At 30.6% G+C, this 16,335-nt stretch overlaps 2 protein-coding genes and 1 long non-coding RNA gene across 3 annotated transcripts; 2 read left to right on the top strand and 1 right to left on the bottom strand.

Annotated features, from left to right (window-relative positions):
* Window positions 1-1,039: 1,039 nt before the first annotated feature.
* On the top strand, window positions 1,040-4,965 carry LOC118039155 (RGG repeats nuclear RNA binding protein A). Its single transcript, XM_035045767.2, has 7 exons — window positions 1,040-1,449; window positions 2,134-2,449; window positions 2,566-2,631; window positions 2,739-2,892; window positions 3,908-4,066; window positions 4,144-4,200; window positions 4,442-4,965. Exons 1-7 carry the CDS (start codon window positions 1,266-1,268, stop codon window positions 4,610-4,612), a joined length of 1,107 nt encoding a protein of 368 aa, XP_034901658.1. The 5' UTR covers window positions 1,040-1,265; the 3' UTR covers window positions 4,613-4,965.
* A 2,301-nt stretch (window positions 4,966-7,266) lies between these two features.
* On the bottom strand, window positions 7,267-9,816 carry LOC118039154 (GTP-binding protein YPTM2). Its single transcript, XM_035045766.2, has 8 exons — window positions 9,573-9,816; window positions 9,057-9,129; window positions 8,807-8,854; window positions 8,663-8,710; window positions 8,269-8,340; window positions 8,008-8,163; window positions 7,791-7,894; window positions 7,267-7,594 (listed from the first exon to the last, which is right to left on the bottom strand). The coding sequence occupies exons 1-8, from the start codon at window positions 9,584-9,586 to the stop codon at window positions 7,498-7,500; spliced, it is 612 nt and encodes a 203-aa protein (XP_034901657.1). The 5' UTR covers window positions 9,587-9,816; the 3' UTR covers window positions 7,267-7,497.
* A 3,847-nt stretch (window positions 9,817-13,663) lies between these two features.
* LOC118039153 (uncharacterized) lies at window positions 13,664-15,377 on the top strand. Its single transcript, XR_004685893.2, has 2 exons — window positions 13,664-14,014; window positions 14,977-15,377. It is a non-coding gene; the product is annotated as an uncharacterized lncRNA (long non-coding RNA).
* Window positions 15,378-16,335: the final 958 nt, after the last annotated feature.

Raw genomic sequence — 16,335 nt, 5'->3', positions numbered from 1 at the left:
AAAAATTTATTATATTTATTTAAATATATCAAACTAAATTGGAGGCTTGCTTTGCGGATTATTCGAGGAGGATCCTGGTTTTAATTAACGATCAAGTTAGCTCAAATATACATTTACTATTAAACCAAAAAAAAAATGAAATACCAAACCAGACCATGAGAAATAAAACTCAACCAAACATCAATTATGGTGGAGTTTGGGAACACGGCTTAAATAATGTTTGATAAAAATTAAATATATTTTTTATATTTTTAAGTTATTTTAATATGTAAATATTAAAAATAAATTTGAAAAAATATAAAATATTTTTTAATATATATTTAAATAAAAACACTTTAAAAAAGTTACTACTGTATCATTTATTACAACCTACTTTATAGGAATTCATTTAAAAATCTTCATACCGAACACCTCACAATGCCCTAACATATTCTATTATTGTGATTTGACCTATGGTTGTTATCCTAGGGATCCTAGGAGTTATTTTCAAGTCTATTATAACAAATTACGAGGAATATTTTTTTTTTTTTTAAAAATTAACATAAAATTTAAACCAAACATGCTTGAATTAAATCTATTTTAATCAATCATCAAATATCTAATATTATTTATTTATTTATTTAATTTAATAATTTACATTAATTTTTTCAATTAATTTAACTAATCAAATTTGTATAAATGTTATTTCTTTTATTTTATTATACTTCTTATTTTATTCTCTTAATAAAATAATTAAAAAAGTCAAGAAATTACCAAAAATAGTAAAATCTTGTCTAAAAATTATTTTACTTATTGTGTGTTTAGTATCATAATATTTTTTAAGTATTTTTTAATTATAAATATATTAAAATTTTTTTTTTATTTTTTTATATTAACACATAAAAAAACATCAATGGAGCTTAAAATAAAGAGATGTCAAATTTACATCAGTGGGGCTTAAAATAAACAAAGACGGCAAGCACACATGATAAACATACACCCTTCCTTACATTAACATTGCATACTAGGGTTTTTAAGGATTAGGTTTCTCCACTCTAACACTCTCATCTTCTTTCTGCCGCATTGACTAGGGTTCCAACGCTACTCACTCTTCTCGCTCCCTCGTATTTTCCCTCTTATTTTCTCACCTCCCAAACACTCCTAACCTTCAACTACTCTCAATAAATAATGGCTTTAATCAATCAATAGGGTCTCTTGTTGTTTGAAGGTAAACAAGCTGAAGGACTATATACTTATCCGTGCTTATCAGAAACTCAAAGAGACAAATGGCAACAGCGAACCCTTTTGATATCCTTGGCGACGATGACAACAATGAGGACCTTTCTCAACTCGTCGCCGCTGCTCAGCTTAAGGCGGCCGAGAAGCCCAAGAAGGCGGATAAGTCCGCTGCTGCCCCTGCTTCTCAGCCTGCTAAGCTTCCCGCCAAGCCTGCCCCCCCTGTACAAGCTGGTGAGCTTCGATTTACTAACCGTTGTTTGTGTTGATTAAATTTGTTGCTCTCGGTTCATTAACGAAGAAATTTGCTTTGGAGGTGTTTAAAGTACTGAGCCTTTTTATTTATTTATTTACGTTGGTTTTTGTTTTTTTTTTATGTTCGAAGGCTAGAACATGAAGGGATAAGTGTTAAATTTATTGAAATTGTTAATTGATTAGTTGTTTTAACTTTATTTTTCTTTGAGTACTTCTAATAGTGTTAAATTGTTCTGGTTGTTGAGGGATGAAGGGAATAGAAGAAAAGGGAGGGCATGTTTATTGAACCTGTTGGTGTTTCGTTATTTCTTGAATGTTAGTTTGTCAGCTGATCACCTGTTTGCTTACTTATCTCTGTAATTTTTGTTAATGGTGGAGTTCTAGATGATTGTTTAATCTTGTTTTGATTGTTGGAAGATAAAATTGTTGCTTGACTCCACCCAAATGCCCCTGTTAGGTATCTCCTGGCCATTTTTTCTCTCTATTTTTGATAAATATTTAACAGAGTATTTCTTTTGTGTTTTTAAAATTACTTTCTTTTGTCACCTTTTATTGCGTTCTTTGTTATTTCATGGATTGGTAGCACAGGCTGACAGGTGGCACTGATTAATGTTGGAGCTGTATTTCATGTTCTTAATACTGGTCTTTTATCTTCTCAACCAGTGAGGGAGGCAAAGAATGAAGGTGGACGTGGAGGAGGCCGTGGAGAAGGGCGTGGCTATGGGCGTGGGCGTGGTCGTGGTGGCAGATTTAACAGAGAATCAAATAACAATGAAACGCCCTTCATTGGCAATGGTTTTTCTGGAGGATCCAGACCATCTGAAGATGGAGAGGCTGGGAGAACTTCTGAGAGGCGTGGCTATGGTGCCCCTCGTGGTGGTTTCCGTGGTGGTCGCCGTGGTGGTTATAGCAATGGGGAAGCTGGAGAAGGTGAACGCCCTCGAAGGCAGTATGATCGCCACAGCGGTACCGGTCGTGGGTTAGTATTTTATCACTGAAATATCCATTTTTATTTTATGCTGTTTTGACCTTGAAATTTCCTTTGTTACTTGTTATAATTTGCCATAAAAATTTTCATTGTATTTGCCATGGCAGGAATGAGCTTAAACGTGAAGGGTCTGGCCGTGGTAACTGGGGAACTCCTGCTGATGAAATTGCTCCGTGAGTTTCTGTCTTTGTGCTCCCAGCAATTGTTTTTGGAAATTTAACTTTATATGTGATGACTTAGCTGTGCACACATGTATGTATACTTGTGTAACTGAATTCAGAGAGACTGAGGAACCTGTTGTTGACAACGAGAAGAGCGTCATTACTGAGAAGCAGCCAGAAGAGGAGGATGCTGCAGCTGCTAGCAAGGATGCTGCAGATGCCAGCAAGGATGCTGCTGCGAATGAGCTAGAAGAGAAGGAGCCTGAGGACAAGGTGAATTTTCCTTTTTAAACCTGGATCTTGGGATGTCTTCACAAATAAATGGAATAGTGCTATCATCTAGAACTTCAATTTTTATTAACTTTTTTACTTTTCACAGAGGTATGACTGTTATACTGGATTAGTATGACAGGATTTATTAGCTAATGTGAAGATATAAGGTTCAAAACTGACTTAAATGTTGTTTGCTTGATCACTAATTTCATCCTCTAAATTTTGACAAGATATTTCTGAAGTGTTCTGTATACAATCGTGAGTTTTTGTAACTGATGAATTTTTTTAACTTGGTTTAATATTGTCAATCAAGACCTCTTGTTTCATACACATTCAGTAAAATTGATGACGTGTTTCCTATGTAATAAGCAATCTTATGCAAGCTTCATTGTCAAGATTCAGTCATGCTTCTTTGTAAAGTCACTGATAAAAAGCTTATATTTTATTGGTTAAAATTTTCACTGATAAAAAACACATCTTTTTTTGGTTAAAATTTTCTTATATATGTATATTTGGATTCATTTTACTGGGAAATGACAGAATGAAGGCATTGATTACTTATTATTGATCTAGATATTTCTGTTCAAGCAATTCTGTTTTTGTGCTTTGCTTGCGTTTTGTAACAGTTTCAATTGTAGTTATGTACTTAACCTTCACATATTCTGCACGTATGAGTTCTCAATTAAGAGATCAGTCAATTTAAATGTTGATTATATTGATTAACTATCATTCAGAACAAGTTTAGAATTATAGGGTAATTAGCCTGTTTCAGTTGGATTCCTCTGGAAAGTCAAACTCCCCTGAATCATCATTTATCCTAGATCAAACTTTTAAGCTATGTGATGAAATGACATCACTTTAATGATATTATGCAGCTCAATTTCAAAGTCCATTGAACATATGACCAGCTTCGGTGCATTGAAATTGACTTTCTGGTTTTGATGCATAACTATTTTGTGTGTTTTCTTGTGCTGTTGTATTTTTTTCAATAAATCCCTTTCCTTTTGTATTATAGGAGATGACACTGGAAGAGTATGAGAAGGTTCTTGAAGAGAAGAGGAAGGCTTTGCTTTCTATGAAGGCTGAGGAGAGGAAAGTTGGCTTGGACAAAGACTTACAGTCCATGCAACAGCTGTCAAGTAAGAAGAGTAACGATGAAATTTTTATCAAGCTGGTAAGAATCATTTCTTTCTTTGAATGTGGAATTGTATTTCATTTGGTAGATTGCTAAACAAGCATTTTAACTTATAGGGTTCTGAGAAGGACAAACGAAAAGATGCTGCTGACAAAGAAGACAGAGCCAAGAAGGTGTGTTTTTGGTGTCAGAACTTTTGGTTTTTTGTTCGTGCCATGTTGATCATGGTTCTCTCTAACTTCAGTTCCTTTTGATATGCACCCCAAAGTACTTGTCAGTTTTATATGTCCTTGGCTCTTTCTTATTATCTATTTTTTATTTGATGAATAACTTTTTGTATGACCTAGAATTTTTTTAATCCATCTATGCAAGTATTGATGATGGGAAAGCCCAACTATTGTTACTTGAATGCAGGCTGTAAGCATAAATGAATTCCTGAAGCCTGCTGGAGGTGACAGGTACTACAACCCTGGTCGAGGTCGAGGCCGTGGCCGTGGAAGGGGTGGATATGGAGGCAATACTCGTGATGTGGAAGCTCCCTCTATTGAAGACCCTGGGCAGTTCCCCACCTTGGGTGGCAAGTGATACTTGCACTGCCTTTCATCATCGCATCGATTCCTTGTGATCTAATTCTTGATTTCTCTTGTGGAATTCCTTAGTGTGATCTAATTCAAGAGTTCGAGTCGAGGGTTATCAATGGGAATTATGATTTCCTATGTCAAAAACCATCTCAAACATCTAATCTTTTGGGTGTAAATTTTAGATTTATTCCTGTGATTCCTTCTCAACTTTGGTGTTGCATGCATAACCCCCTTTTTTTGGTTTAAATTAGGGCATATGGAGTCGTTATTGTGTCTTTGACTTAGTGGCATCAGTTTTGGTTTGTTTTAGGGTAACAGCTTTTTTACTAGTATTTTCAATTTTTCCTGTTGTGTTTCTGATCTATTGTCATTATTTCTTTAAAAGAAATGAATGAGTTGCTTTTAAGGTTCCCCGCTATTCAGGTATTAGCTTCAGCTTAGTATATTGTCGCCAAATGTCTGAGATACATAGGAACTGGAATGAAGTAGCAAACTGGGTATGTGATATTTAGGCAACTGTTGAAATCCTACTGCCTGTCTGAAAATGTATTATTTACCAACAAAATAGAAAACTCACTTTCCCTCCCTCTCCTTAAAACCATGCTTCTTCTCTTTCCAGCTGCTCCATCCAAAACCATGGTTTTAGATGTAGATTAGATTTAATATGTTATTGTTTTAATATTTAAAAAATATATATATTTTTTAAATTATATTATATTTTTACTAATTATTCAACTTCTGAATTCATGTTAAGGTAATTCTAACAATAAATTTAAAATTTTAAAATATGTACTTGTAAATAATCTGGTTAAAAATCTTCAAGTTTGATATACAAATAACAATGAAAAAGAATTCCTCGAATCATAGACATTCTCTCTCTTTTACGTTCAAAAAATTTCAAGTCCCATCCACAGGCAATAACCTAGTTTTATATAATTTAACAAGATGAATACATTTTTAAATTATTGAAAATACTATCATCATCAACTGTGCAATGTAATCTCGCATCATGGGATAACATTAGCTAATTTATATGAATTTAGCGTTTTATCTACAAAAAAGGGGATTTTGTGGTTTTATTTACTAAAAGGGTTATTATTATATATATTTCTAGCAAATACAAAAGAATTAGCTGTGGTTTTTAATAGTTGTAATTACAATTTGCCCCTTCTTTCTTTTAGACAGCCAAGTTCTTTTTCCCTTTGTAATAGTTATGGGAAGCTCTTACGTCACAACAATGGATTAGCTATAAACGAGTGAGCTTTGAGATCTTGCGGGTTGTAAGGGGTTTGGGAGGAATAAAGAGTTTTCCGTGCTTCATTTATTTAAATTGAAGGATTAGAGTTTTTTTTAAGAAAATAAAACTGGATTCGTTTCTGATTTTACTTTTTTTTTTTTACATGATTTGGTTGATGAGTATGGTATTTTGGACATGATCTCTTTGATCTTAATTTGGCCACTTATTTTTAGAGTAAATGGTGTCCATTTGTTTGAAAACGCAATAAAAACTGTGTTTTATAAAAATTTAATTTTTTTTATATATATTTTAAATAGTTTTGATGTGTTGATCTCAAAAATAATTTTTAAAAAATAAAAAAATTATTTTAATATATTTTAGTATGAAAAACTTTTTGAAAAACAATTGTAACCACTCTTCTAAACAAATAAAAATAACAAAAAAGAAAATAATAATAAAAAAAGAAACAAGTCATTTTTCATTGTACATTACATATTCTAGATTAGAAAATCATCCTAAAATAAAGAGAGTATTATTAAATTCTTGGAGAGAGAATTACATGGCTTTCTTTATAAACTTCATTATTCATTGAATAGTGATTGAAATAGTAGAAATTTTATGATATTCAATAAGTAATATAATATTTTATTAGTTATTATTTGGATCAATTTTAAAGGAAAAAAATAAATACAAGTAAAGAGAAATTCTATGTGGAGATATTATTACTATTTATTGTGGGTCATGTGTTTTATTCTCTCTTTTCTCTTTATATTTCTCTTTTTTTTTTTTAAAGATGAGTTTAGAAAATAACTAATAAAACATAATTATTTATTCCATAAACACCATAAAAATTTCTATGAAAGAGATGATTTTATATATATATATATATATATATATATATATTATCAATTTCATTCTTTTAAATGTATGTATTTATAAATTGTTTGGATTAACTTTGGTTTTACTTTCTATAAAAATTATCACAATCTCGAATAACATTTTAATATTTAGTTTTTATTTGGTTTATACTTGATTTGATAAAAATAGTTTTTTGTTATAAATAGTTTTTTTTAAAAAAAATATTTTGAAATTCAATAAAGTTCATCACATCATAAATTTAACATGCAAAGTCATGAAATTCAAATTAGTGTAATATATCTTCATCTAAATATATATTTTTTAAATATCGTTAAAAAATTAAAACCAATCTATATTACTTGTCAATCCTTTAAGCTGATCAAGTTATGTTAAAAGTAATTTTCATAATTTAATTTTAAATCAAGATCAGAAAAAAAATTAAATCGAGAAGTTTTATAATTAACCTGGATTTAATATCAATACCAGCCTAAATATTTTTTATGTATATTTTTTTAAAAAAATGATTTTAGCCACAACGTATCCATGTAACGAAGAGAAGAAAGTTTCAAGGAAAAGACAAGGCAATTACTGCTATTCACCGGTACTCCTATTTTATACAGATGTTTTTAAAATCAAATACATTTAAAAGAATGGAAGTTTTAACAAAGGTGTTAGCTGGCAAAGAAAACCAAATCATAACAAATAACCTTCATATTAAAGGATTGGGAGTAGACGAACTAGTTTTACATGCCAACATGGTTAAGGTCACAAGCCACCTTCACAACGGCTCTCTTCTAAGATGAGCAGCATCCAGAATTCTGGTTCACAGGCTGTCCTCGAATCTGCACTGTTGGGGGCCTTGAGTTGTTCATGGCTGGCTGGCTTGCCATCCTGATAGACAAGAGCAAAAATTTAAGAGGTCAATTGTCTAAAACATGCCCATGTTAAAAGACCCCACAATAAAGAAAAAGTCAGTTGAATTTGCAAGGCAAAACGGCCTCTAAATGCGGGAACTGTTCAGCTAGTAAATAATGGATTTCATTTTTCAAAAAAAGTTTGGGCAATATTTGAATGAAATTAAAAGCACCTGTTCTTGATCTCTGCAGCCATAGCCATGAAAGCCTGCTCAACATTGGTGGAATTTTTTGCGCTTGTCTCAATGAAAGGGATCCCAATTTCATCCGCAAATGCCTGAATAAAGATGCAAATTCCATATTAGAACTTCCAAGACTCGTCAAATGGTAATGTGAACCAATACACTTTAACATGCAAAAGCAAAAAAGAATGTACATTACTTAAATTACCTTTGCTGTCTCATAGGAGACGACTTTGTTTGCTGTGAGATCGCTCTTGTTTCCAACTAGAAGCTTGTTCACATTTTCACTTGCATAACGGTCAATTTCACTCAACCATTGTTTAACATTGTTGAAGCTCTCTTGATCTGTGACATCATAAACAACCTAACCAAGATGCCACAGAAATAAGACAAACCTCTCAAAGAGATGAAAAGTAAGGTATTATGTAAACAAGGAGAGAGAGAGGAAGAGATGAAGAGGCAAACTCACAATGATTCCATGAGCTCCACGATAGTAACTGCTTGTGATTGTCCTAAAACGCTCTTGTCCAGCTGTGTCCCACTACACAATTGGTTAACCAGGAAGCACAATTAGTAATTGTGTATAGAAGATTGTCATGTCCAAGGAATTTAAACATTGCCATCTATGCACCATATCTTTATATGATAAATAGAACAAGCAGCTTAAATAAACCATTGTGTATCAAAGATAGTTGCAACTACTGCAAGCTTGAACCACCCTCCCCACCCGCAAAAAAGAAAGATAGAAAAGCTCCATACAGCCATTTAAGTTGGATACAATTTCAATCAAAACCAATACAAATGTTGAGACTGAAATCCAGAAAAATAACTCAAAAGGTCATCAATATGATCTTATAACTTACAATTTGGAGTTTAATTGTTTTCCCATCCTGTTCCACAGTACGGATTTTCTACATAATACAGCAGAATTAGAAAAAAATCAATCCCATAATTATATTATTGAAGTAAAAGGAAAAGCAAAAAAAAACGCCAAGATAATAGCTTACAAAGTCCACTCCAATGGTACTGATGTAACTATCCAGATATGAACCATCCTGGTAAGAAAACATATAAAAATAATTAAGAAACCATCATCAACGGTACACAATGCAGTGGATGCAAAAATATATACACAGAGGATTGAATGATTTATTGAGAAGAACGCATATGCAAGTACAAATCGCCGAGCTTAAAACCTCACATGTTATTTAGATGAAATTGAAACAAACTAAGAAACCATGAATATAAGAAACTTACAGCAAACCTCAGAAGTAGACATGATTTTCCGACACCAGAATCTCCAATAAGCAAAAGCTTGAACAAATAATCGCTGCAAAAAAATAAATCAAAATCACATAGTTTTTTTTTTTTTCCTTTCCATTTAGTAAAATCGTACTACACGCCTTCTCGCAATTACCTATTAAAATCAAAACCATTACTTGTTACAAAAAAAAGACATTTGTCTTCTAATAATTTCCCAATTAATATGCAAGTTGCAATCAATTCAATAACAAATTGGAAAGAAAAGTCAACGGATCTGAAGTCAAAGTACATGGATCTAACTAATCAAAATCCACCATACTATCAAAACATAATCCAGCCAAAAGAATTTCAAAGACCAAACAAACAAATTTGCATTATTGCAAGTTAAAGAATTAATCAATTAACTACATTCAGATCCGGCATAATTGCATCCGTATGTAACATGATTATATATATATAAAGATTCGAGTTTAACTGAAAGTATTTGATGATGATAGATTAAAAGCTTACTATTCAGGATTCATGATTTGCGTTGTTAATGGATCGATTGAATCGCGTGAGTTAGGGTTAGATACTGGAGAAAAGAGGGGTCTAGATTGCTGGTTTCGGCGAGAAATCGAACTAAAATACGAGTTGATCGCCGGAGAGCGAGAGCGAAAGGATAGAATCGAGGAGAAACTGGAGTTCCAGGAGAGAGCCCGAGAGGCAAATACGTGTTGTTCTCTGTTGTATCGATTATTTATTTATTTATTGCAGGAACTCGATTTTGTCGGAATTTATTTCAAGTGGTTGTGATGTATCCCTTTGGTTTATTGCTTGCCACGTGCTCTACACTCTCCACCCATATTAGCGTGCTGTTATTGCCCCTTCCCTTGATTAATTGCTCATTCGCGTCAAACATAATAATTAATAATTATAAGAAGTTTTAATAATTATATTAGTGGTAGTTTCATTAAAAAAAAAACATCCATTTTTTTTTTTTATAAATATTTATTAGTCTGTAATCGCTCAAACAATGATTTCTTTACAGCTTAAATAGTTTTCTCTCTCTCTTTGATGACAAGATTTTTTTTTATTTATTCTTAATTGTACAAAACGTTTTTTATTGGATAAAAATGTATTTTTGATTTGTAATTCTACAATTCTACTAGTAATAATTATAACTACGAGATAATTAATTAAGTGAGCGAGTGATAAATAAACTTTATTATGATATAATAAATAAAAATATTCAATAGTATTAGTGTCACGAAATAATTAATTAAGTTAATGAGTGATAAGATAAATTATTATAATACAATAAATTGGTTTTACTGTATAGTTGTTAAACGTTAGTAATTAGGATACTTAATCCTGTCAATTGCCTGCAAAATCCATCCAATTACTTGGAGAGGCTAATTCAGCATCAGATTTCCAATATCGTTTTTTTGTGGATTAAAAATATAATGTGTTTATTTAATAAAATAAAATAAAAAATTATATATGTCAATAAATATTAAAAAAATTATTAACACTCACTAAAAATTAAATTATGAAGCTAAAAGATTGAGGAGCCTTTCAAAAGTCTTTTATTTAATTATATGAAAAATATTTTTTTTTTCCTAAGCCAAAACCATTATAGAGGGATGTAAAAATAGAAACATGTGATAAAAAGTAATGCCATAAAATTTTATGAAAAAAAAGATCAAACAATATTTAGTTAAACAAAATAAAACAATATAGCTACAACATAAAATAAAATAAAATTATCATGAAAGGTTGTTCAAAAAGAACATTTGCTTGTATATTAAAGAGTGGATGATACATCTATTTACCTTTATTTTTTTAAATAATATAGATGATGCATCGTCTACTAACCTAATTTTCAATGATCAAAGTTTTGCTAGAAATTCAGGCATGAATTTATTTATTTTTTAATTATTTTTAATTTATCATTGACCAAAACACTTAGGAAACACCTTTAACATATTAATAAACTTATCAATAACCTCAAATAGCCCAAAAATTTAAAATTAACATGAAATAAAAAAATTTTACTTTTCACCCAAATTAAACTTTTCACCCAAATTTTTATATCACCACTTATTTTCTCTGTCTTTTTTACTTTGGTTCTCTAATTTTAAATCATATCATTTCTTAACAAATTTACTTGAATAGGCCATCAATTTGGTCATAAAAAAGAAAAATTAAAAAATATCAAGATGAAAGGAAAACAAAAGTATAGTAGCAATCCACAATGTCCCGTGTTTGGGTGAACAGTGGCGTGTGCTAAAATGAATTTCCCATGCCTTTTAGTATTTCATATAATAATAAAAATATATCAATAAATTTAAGTAGACAACTTTGTTAATACGATAATGAATTATTTATTATATTAATAAGTACTAGATAGGTGGCTTGTGTTACGTCTCGAGTTGCATTATTTTTTTAACTAAAAAAAAGAATGTCAAACCAGGTTTTGTGGCCTTCCCCATCATGATTTCTTAGAAGAAAAAGAAGTGTCCACCCAAAGCAAAATTATTTTTAACCAAAAAAAAAAAGAACCACAATCCCAAGATTAAAAATTGTTTTATTTTTTAAAATATAGAGACATCTCGATATATTGAATTGACCTGTATTTTGCTACCTAACTCATCAAAGGAATTTTGAAGTAACAAAAAACAAAAAAAAAAAACAAAATCCAAAGATGATATATATTTTTTTTTTAATACTGAGATGACAAAATATTAGATTGATCCAGGTTTTACAACCTAACCCATCAAAGTCGTGAATTGGGACTAAGATTCCAACATGTTTTATTTTTTAAAACTATTTTTTATTTGAATATATAATACAAGAGTCTGGTGATGGGCTCAACTTTGTGTAATTACCTTATCCTTTCTAAAACTATTTTTTATTTATTTAATTATACCACAAAAAATAAAAACACTCATGATTATCAAACCAAAATAAATAAAAATATTGAATCATAAAAAAATTAGATAAAATCAATTGAATCACATGCAGGTTTAGGGTAGCTCATGTATCTAGGCCATTTATTTATTTTTTAATAATTTTTTTAGCCCCACCTAGTAAAAAATATAACAGGCTACACATTTTCTATTGTCACAATTTCCGCCTGCCATTAGTGGCTGGAAAATCTAGCAATTGTCCCTTAGGTTAAAAACCCATTTTTTGTAGCTCAAAACAACTAGGAAATATTTGAAGGACTTGGAAAACCTCATTTTTAGTATTAAATTACCATTTAATTGCTTTAAAAAAACAACTTGAATAAAAAAAAATTTCAAAGTTTGATATATTTCTTTGGGCAAGATAAATTGAAAAGAAGACCTAAATGGAACATCTATAAGCAAATTGAACTCTTTGATACAAAAAACAATGAGTTTCGTTGCTGAAAAGTGATTGTTTACCAACTTTTTTTTTATTTATTTATTCTAATTCAACGATTTTTTCTCATCTCTCATGCTCAAGGACCAAAATAAAAAAAAAAAGATAAAGTTTTGGATATAAAAATGTAATTTCAAAGCTAAAAGGATCAAAAATTATTTTTTTAACAAAAAAGAGCACGAAGACGGTAACAATTTTTTTTAAAAAGGGACTTCAATCATTTCACAATATATAATGTTAGTCCTCTCATTTTTAATCCTTCTTAGATAATAAAATTGAATTATTTTTTTTGGAACCAAGTACAAAAAAAATGAAAAGATGAGATTTTATGTTCGATATAACCACATAAAAAATATATTAAAATAAATTATCAACTTCAAATCCTAATTAACCCAACATTAAAGGATTTAGTTGAAAAAAAAAGATCAATTAATGAAGGGCTAAAAAAAAAAGAAAAGGGCCACATTTGACATTTTTTTATAAAAATAAAAGGAAAACTATTTTTTATTTCCTTTCATTTTAGTCTCCTCACTTTTAATTCCTTGAAAACAACCAAATATAGTTTTTTATTGCTAAACCAAGCATTAATCTGATGACCGGTTACCTCCTGAGACCTCGATAATCATATAAAAGACATACAAATAAATTTTAAATTTTAAATTCCAATCAATATAATATTAAAGAATTAAATTAAAAATATCAACAATGAAAAAAAAATCAAAAAAATACTATTGCAATTCACAATTAATTATCTAACCATCCATAATGGATTGTTTAATTCTTTTAGCTTTTTTAATTTTAATTTTAATGTTTACATATGTTAATATATATTAATATGATAATTAATATTTAAATCAGTTATTTATCATATCAATATTTTTTTTAAAGAACTTTGATACTTTATTTATATAATTTTTTCCATGTAACGCTTTTAAATTTATTTTAAAAAAAATTTACGTGTTTTTTTCTCACATTGAAAATGCTTTTTCTAAAGTCTCAATTTATTTTGTATGTGTTTTGTATTGTGATGTAAGATGATTTTTAATTGAAAATATATTAAAATAATATATATATATATTTATTTTTAAAATCAACTCATAATAATTAGTATAAAAACATCTAAAAATCATTATTTTTTTAAATAAAAGATAATTTAAAAAACGTTTTGAAAAAACATCTTATAACGCAAATAGGCGTAACCCTCTTTTAGAAGCGCAACGTACGTCCAAGAAAAAGAAAAGATAAGAAAAGAACAGAAAAGAAAAACTAAATTGCGTGCATCCATCTCCATCTCTTTCTGCTTCCCTACCTCCCCCTCTCCCTCATCCTCTCTCTTACTAATTCACAAGATGCAGAGATCATCGAAAAGTTCCAGAGTGACTGAAGAGTTGTTCAAGAACGCAATCACAGACACAGACCAACAAGAACTTCCCACGTATGATCCACTTTCTCACATGGAAAGAAGGAAAAGTCTCGTCTCAGATCTGCTGAGTATGCAATCCATGTCATCCCTCTCCTTCTTGTTCTCTGTGCCATCATCCTCTGGTTCTTCTCCAACTCCCCAGGTACTCAAGTCCTCACTTCTTTCTATTTTGCTATCCTCCCTTTTGTTTAATTTCTCAAACGATACAGTGACTAATTGATTGCTTTATTTACAGCTTTATTCTTTAATCAATCTAAACATTTTTATTCAATTCATGTACTTACCTGTACAGTGATGCTATCTTGTTAACTAACCAATTAGCTTAAAGGTTGCTGTTAGACTGAGAATGGCAGCAAATCTATAAAACGAACTGTTTTAGGAATACACTAGTTATTTAATTTTAACCCATCGCCGCTGCTCGAATATATTTTTTTTTAAATAATTAAGTACAATTTTCAAATGTGTTTTCTTACAATAACAATTCAAATTATAAATAAAAAATCTATACGTACATTTAATTAAATAAATCGCAAATTATTTGTGCTAATACAGTTTCATCTTTTTGTTGGTTGATGAGATTATATGGAAGAAGATTTGTCGAACAATAGTTTCTTTCATTTTTTGGATTGCAGAATTTTACATTTTTTTATATATTTCTTTCATTTGCTTTTTGATTCTTAGTCAATCCTGGTGTTTATACTAACTTCCCTGTGAACCTTTTGCCTATTTTTATCCTCTGTTCCGACCTGGGCTTTCAAAAACCAGATTTCTCAATGCTACGGAGGTCACACTATCTTGGACCACCGATTTGTATTTGGAAATTATTTTCCTTCCTTTTCTTTTTGTTTTGTTAGTTAACCCATTTGTTATTTTTTCCCTAATCTTTTATCATACTGAATAATTACGTGATTGCTAGAATCCCACGCATTGTAAATTTTTCAACTGATATGGCTTCCACAGAGTTATCGTAGTTTGGAGACAGATAGTAAAATTTTAAATTGCTGGATAAAAACCATTATATTGATTAAAGCATGCGCATATTATGCAATTATTTTTTTAATTAGATCATTTTCTGATCACGCAGTTTAATTAATTTTTTGGCAGAGCCAAGGATTTGAGAATCGATAACGTCGGCAATGGTGTTAATTCATGGAACAGGTTGCTGGCTGGCTTTCCTCATGGCCAAAAGAAGAAAAGAAGCGAAGGGCACTCCAAACAATCTTCCAAAGAGCTCGGATTGGAGCCTGGTGCCGGCGACAATTATGGAGGAAGGTGGTATCAAGGCAGATTACTCTCAAGCAAATCCACCGGACTCCTGGCCTACGGTCATGATGATTCTTACCAAGACTAGTACCTTTGATTACCATAATTTGTGCTGCAGAATTCTAGCCAACAGACTTGTGTTCTTCTATATTTAGCTCACTGTAATTCCTGCATTAGTGTAAACAATCTCTATAAATTAGATACCAAATTACAGTAATAAGATGAGGAGAATTTCCATTGAAGCGCTCTCTGTGCAACTTCTATATGGTATCAGAGCTCCACCACTCCGACGAGACTACAATCCTCTTATTCGACATGTCTTCCTTCTTCCTCTCCAATCGAAACACCACTGGTTGCAAATTAAAGAGAAACTAACTCCCTCCATCTTTCCATGGTGGCGTGCCCAATTCAAAGCTCTTCTTATTGGGTACGACCTGCTGGATTATGTCACTGAATGTTTGGCGTATCCATCCCCTGATGAAACTCCCACATCTGCCCCAACAAATACCCATTGGGTTTGGTAGGACAAGTTAATCTTCAGTGCCATTCTTGCCTCAACACTTACTTTTTTTTTTCTTTTTTCTTTTTTATGGAATTGACCCTAAATTAACTTTGTAATTAAAAAAAAAAATCATCGTAAAAAACTTAAAACACCCCTTGACTTCAAATTATTATTATTTTTATTTTAAGGGTATTTTTGTACTTTCTTTGTGTATTTTAATTGTTTATTATTTTTTATATTTATGCAAATACCAAAGTATCCTTCAGCTTAAATTATTATAGCAAATTTTTTTTTTTTTGTAAAAATACGAAAAAAGCTCTTGACACCTGGTTTAGTTTTTTTTCCTTAACATTATTTTATAGGTACAATCTCATAATTAAGGGGGCTTAATGGTGCTTTTGGTTTCCTTACCTACAATCTTTTCTCAGCTTGGTCCTCTTATAATCTGTTTTGCTATTGTCACCCTCATACTACCTAATTTTGTCATTGTCATGTCATTCAAACATTAAAAATAACTTGAACTGAAAATATTAGTAAACAATTATCATGGAAATTTGAAAATTCTATTAGCAGGGACCGAATTCAAGAAAATATTTTTAATTGTGGACAATGATTAATGTCGAAGTTTGAAAATTTTGGAGTGGCCACAACAACACTTTTGTTGATGGATGCTAGAAAGCAAAAAAGACTATTATTAC

This window comes from Populus alba, chromosome 1, assembly GCF_005239225.2.
Source record: "Populus alba chromosome 1, ASM523922v2, whole genome shotgun sequence".
Taxonomy (NCBI): Eukaryota; Viridiplantae; Streptophyta; class Magnoliopsida; order Malpighiales; family Salicaceae; genus Populus; species Populus alba.
The sequence above is the reverse complement of the archived record's forward strand: the minus strand, read 5'-3'. Positions and strand labels throughout refer to the sequence as shown.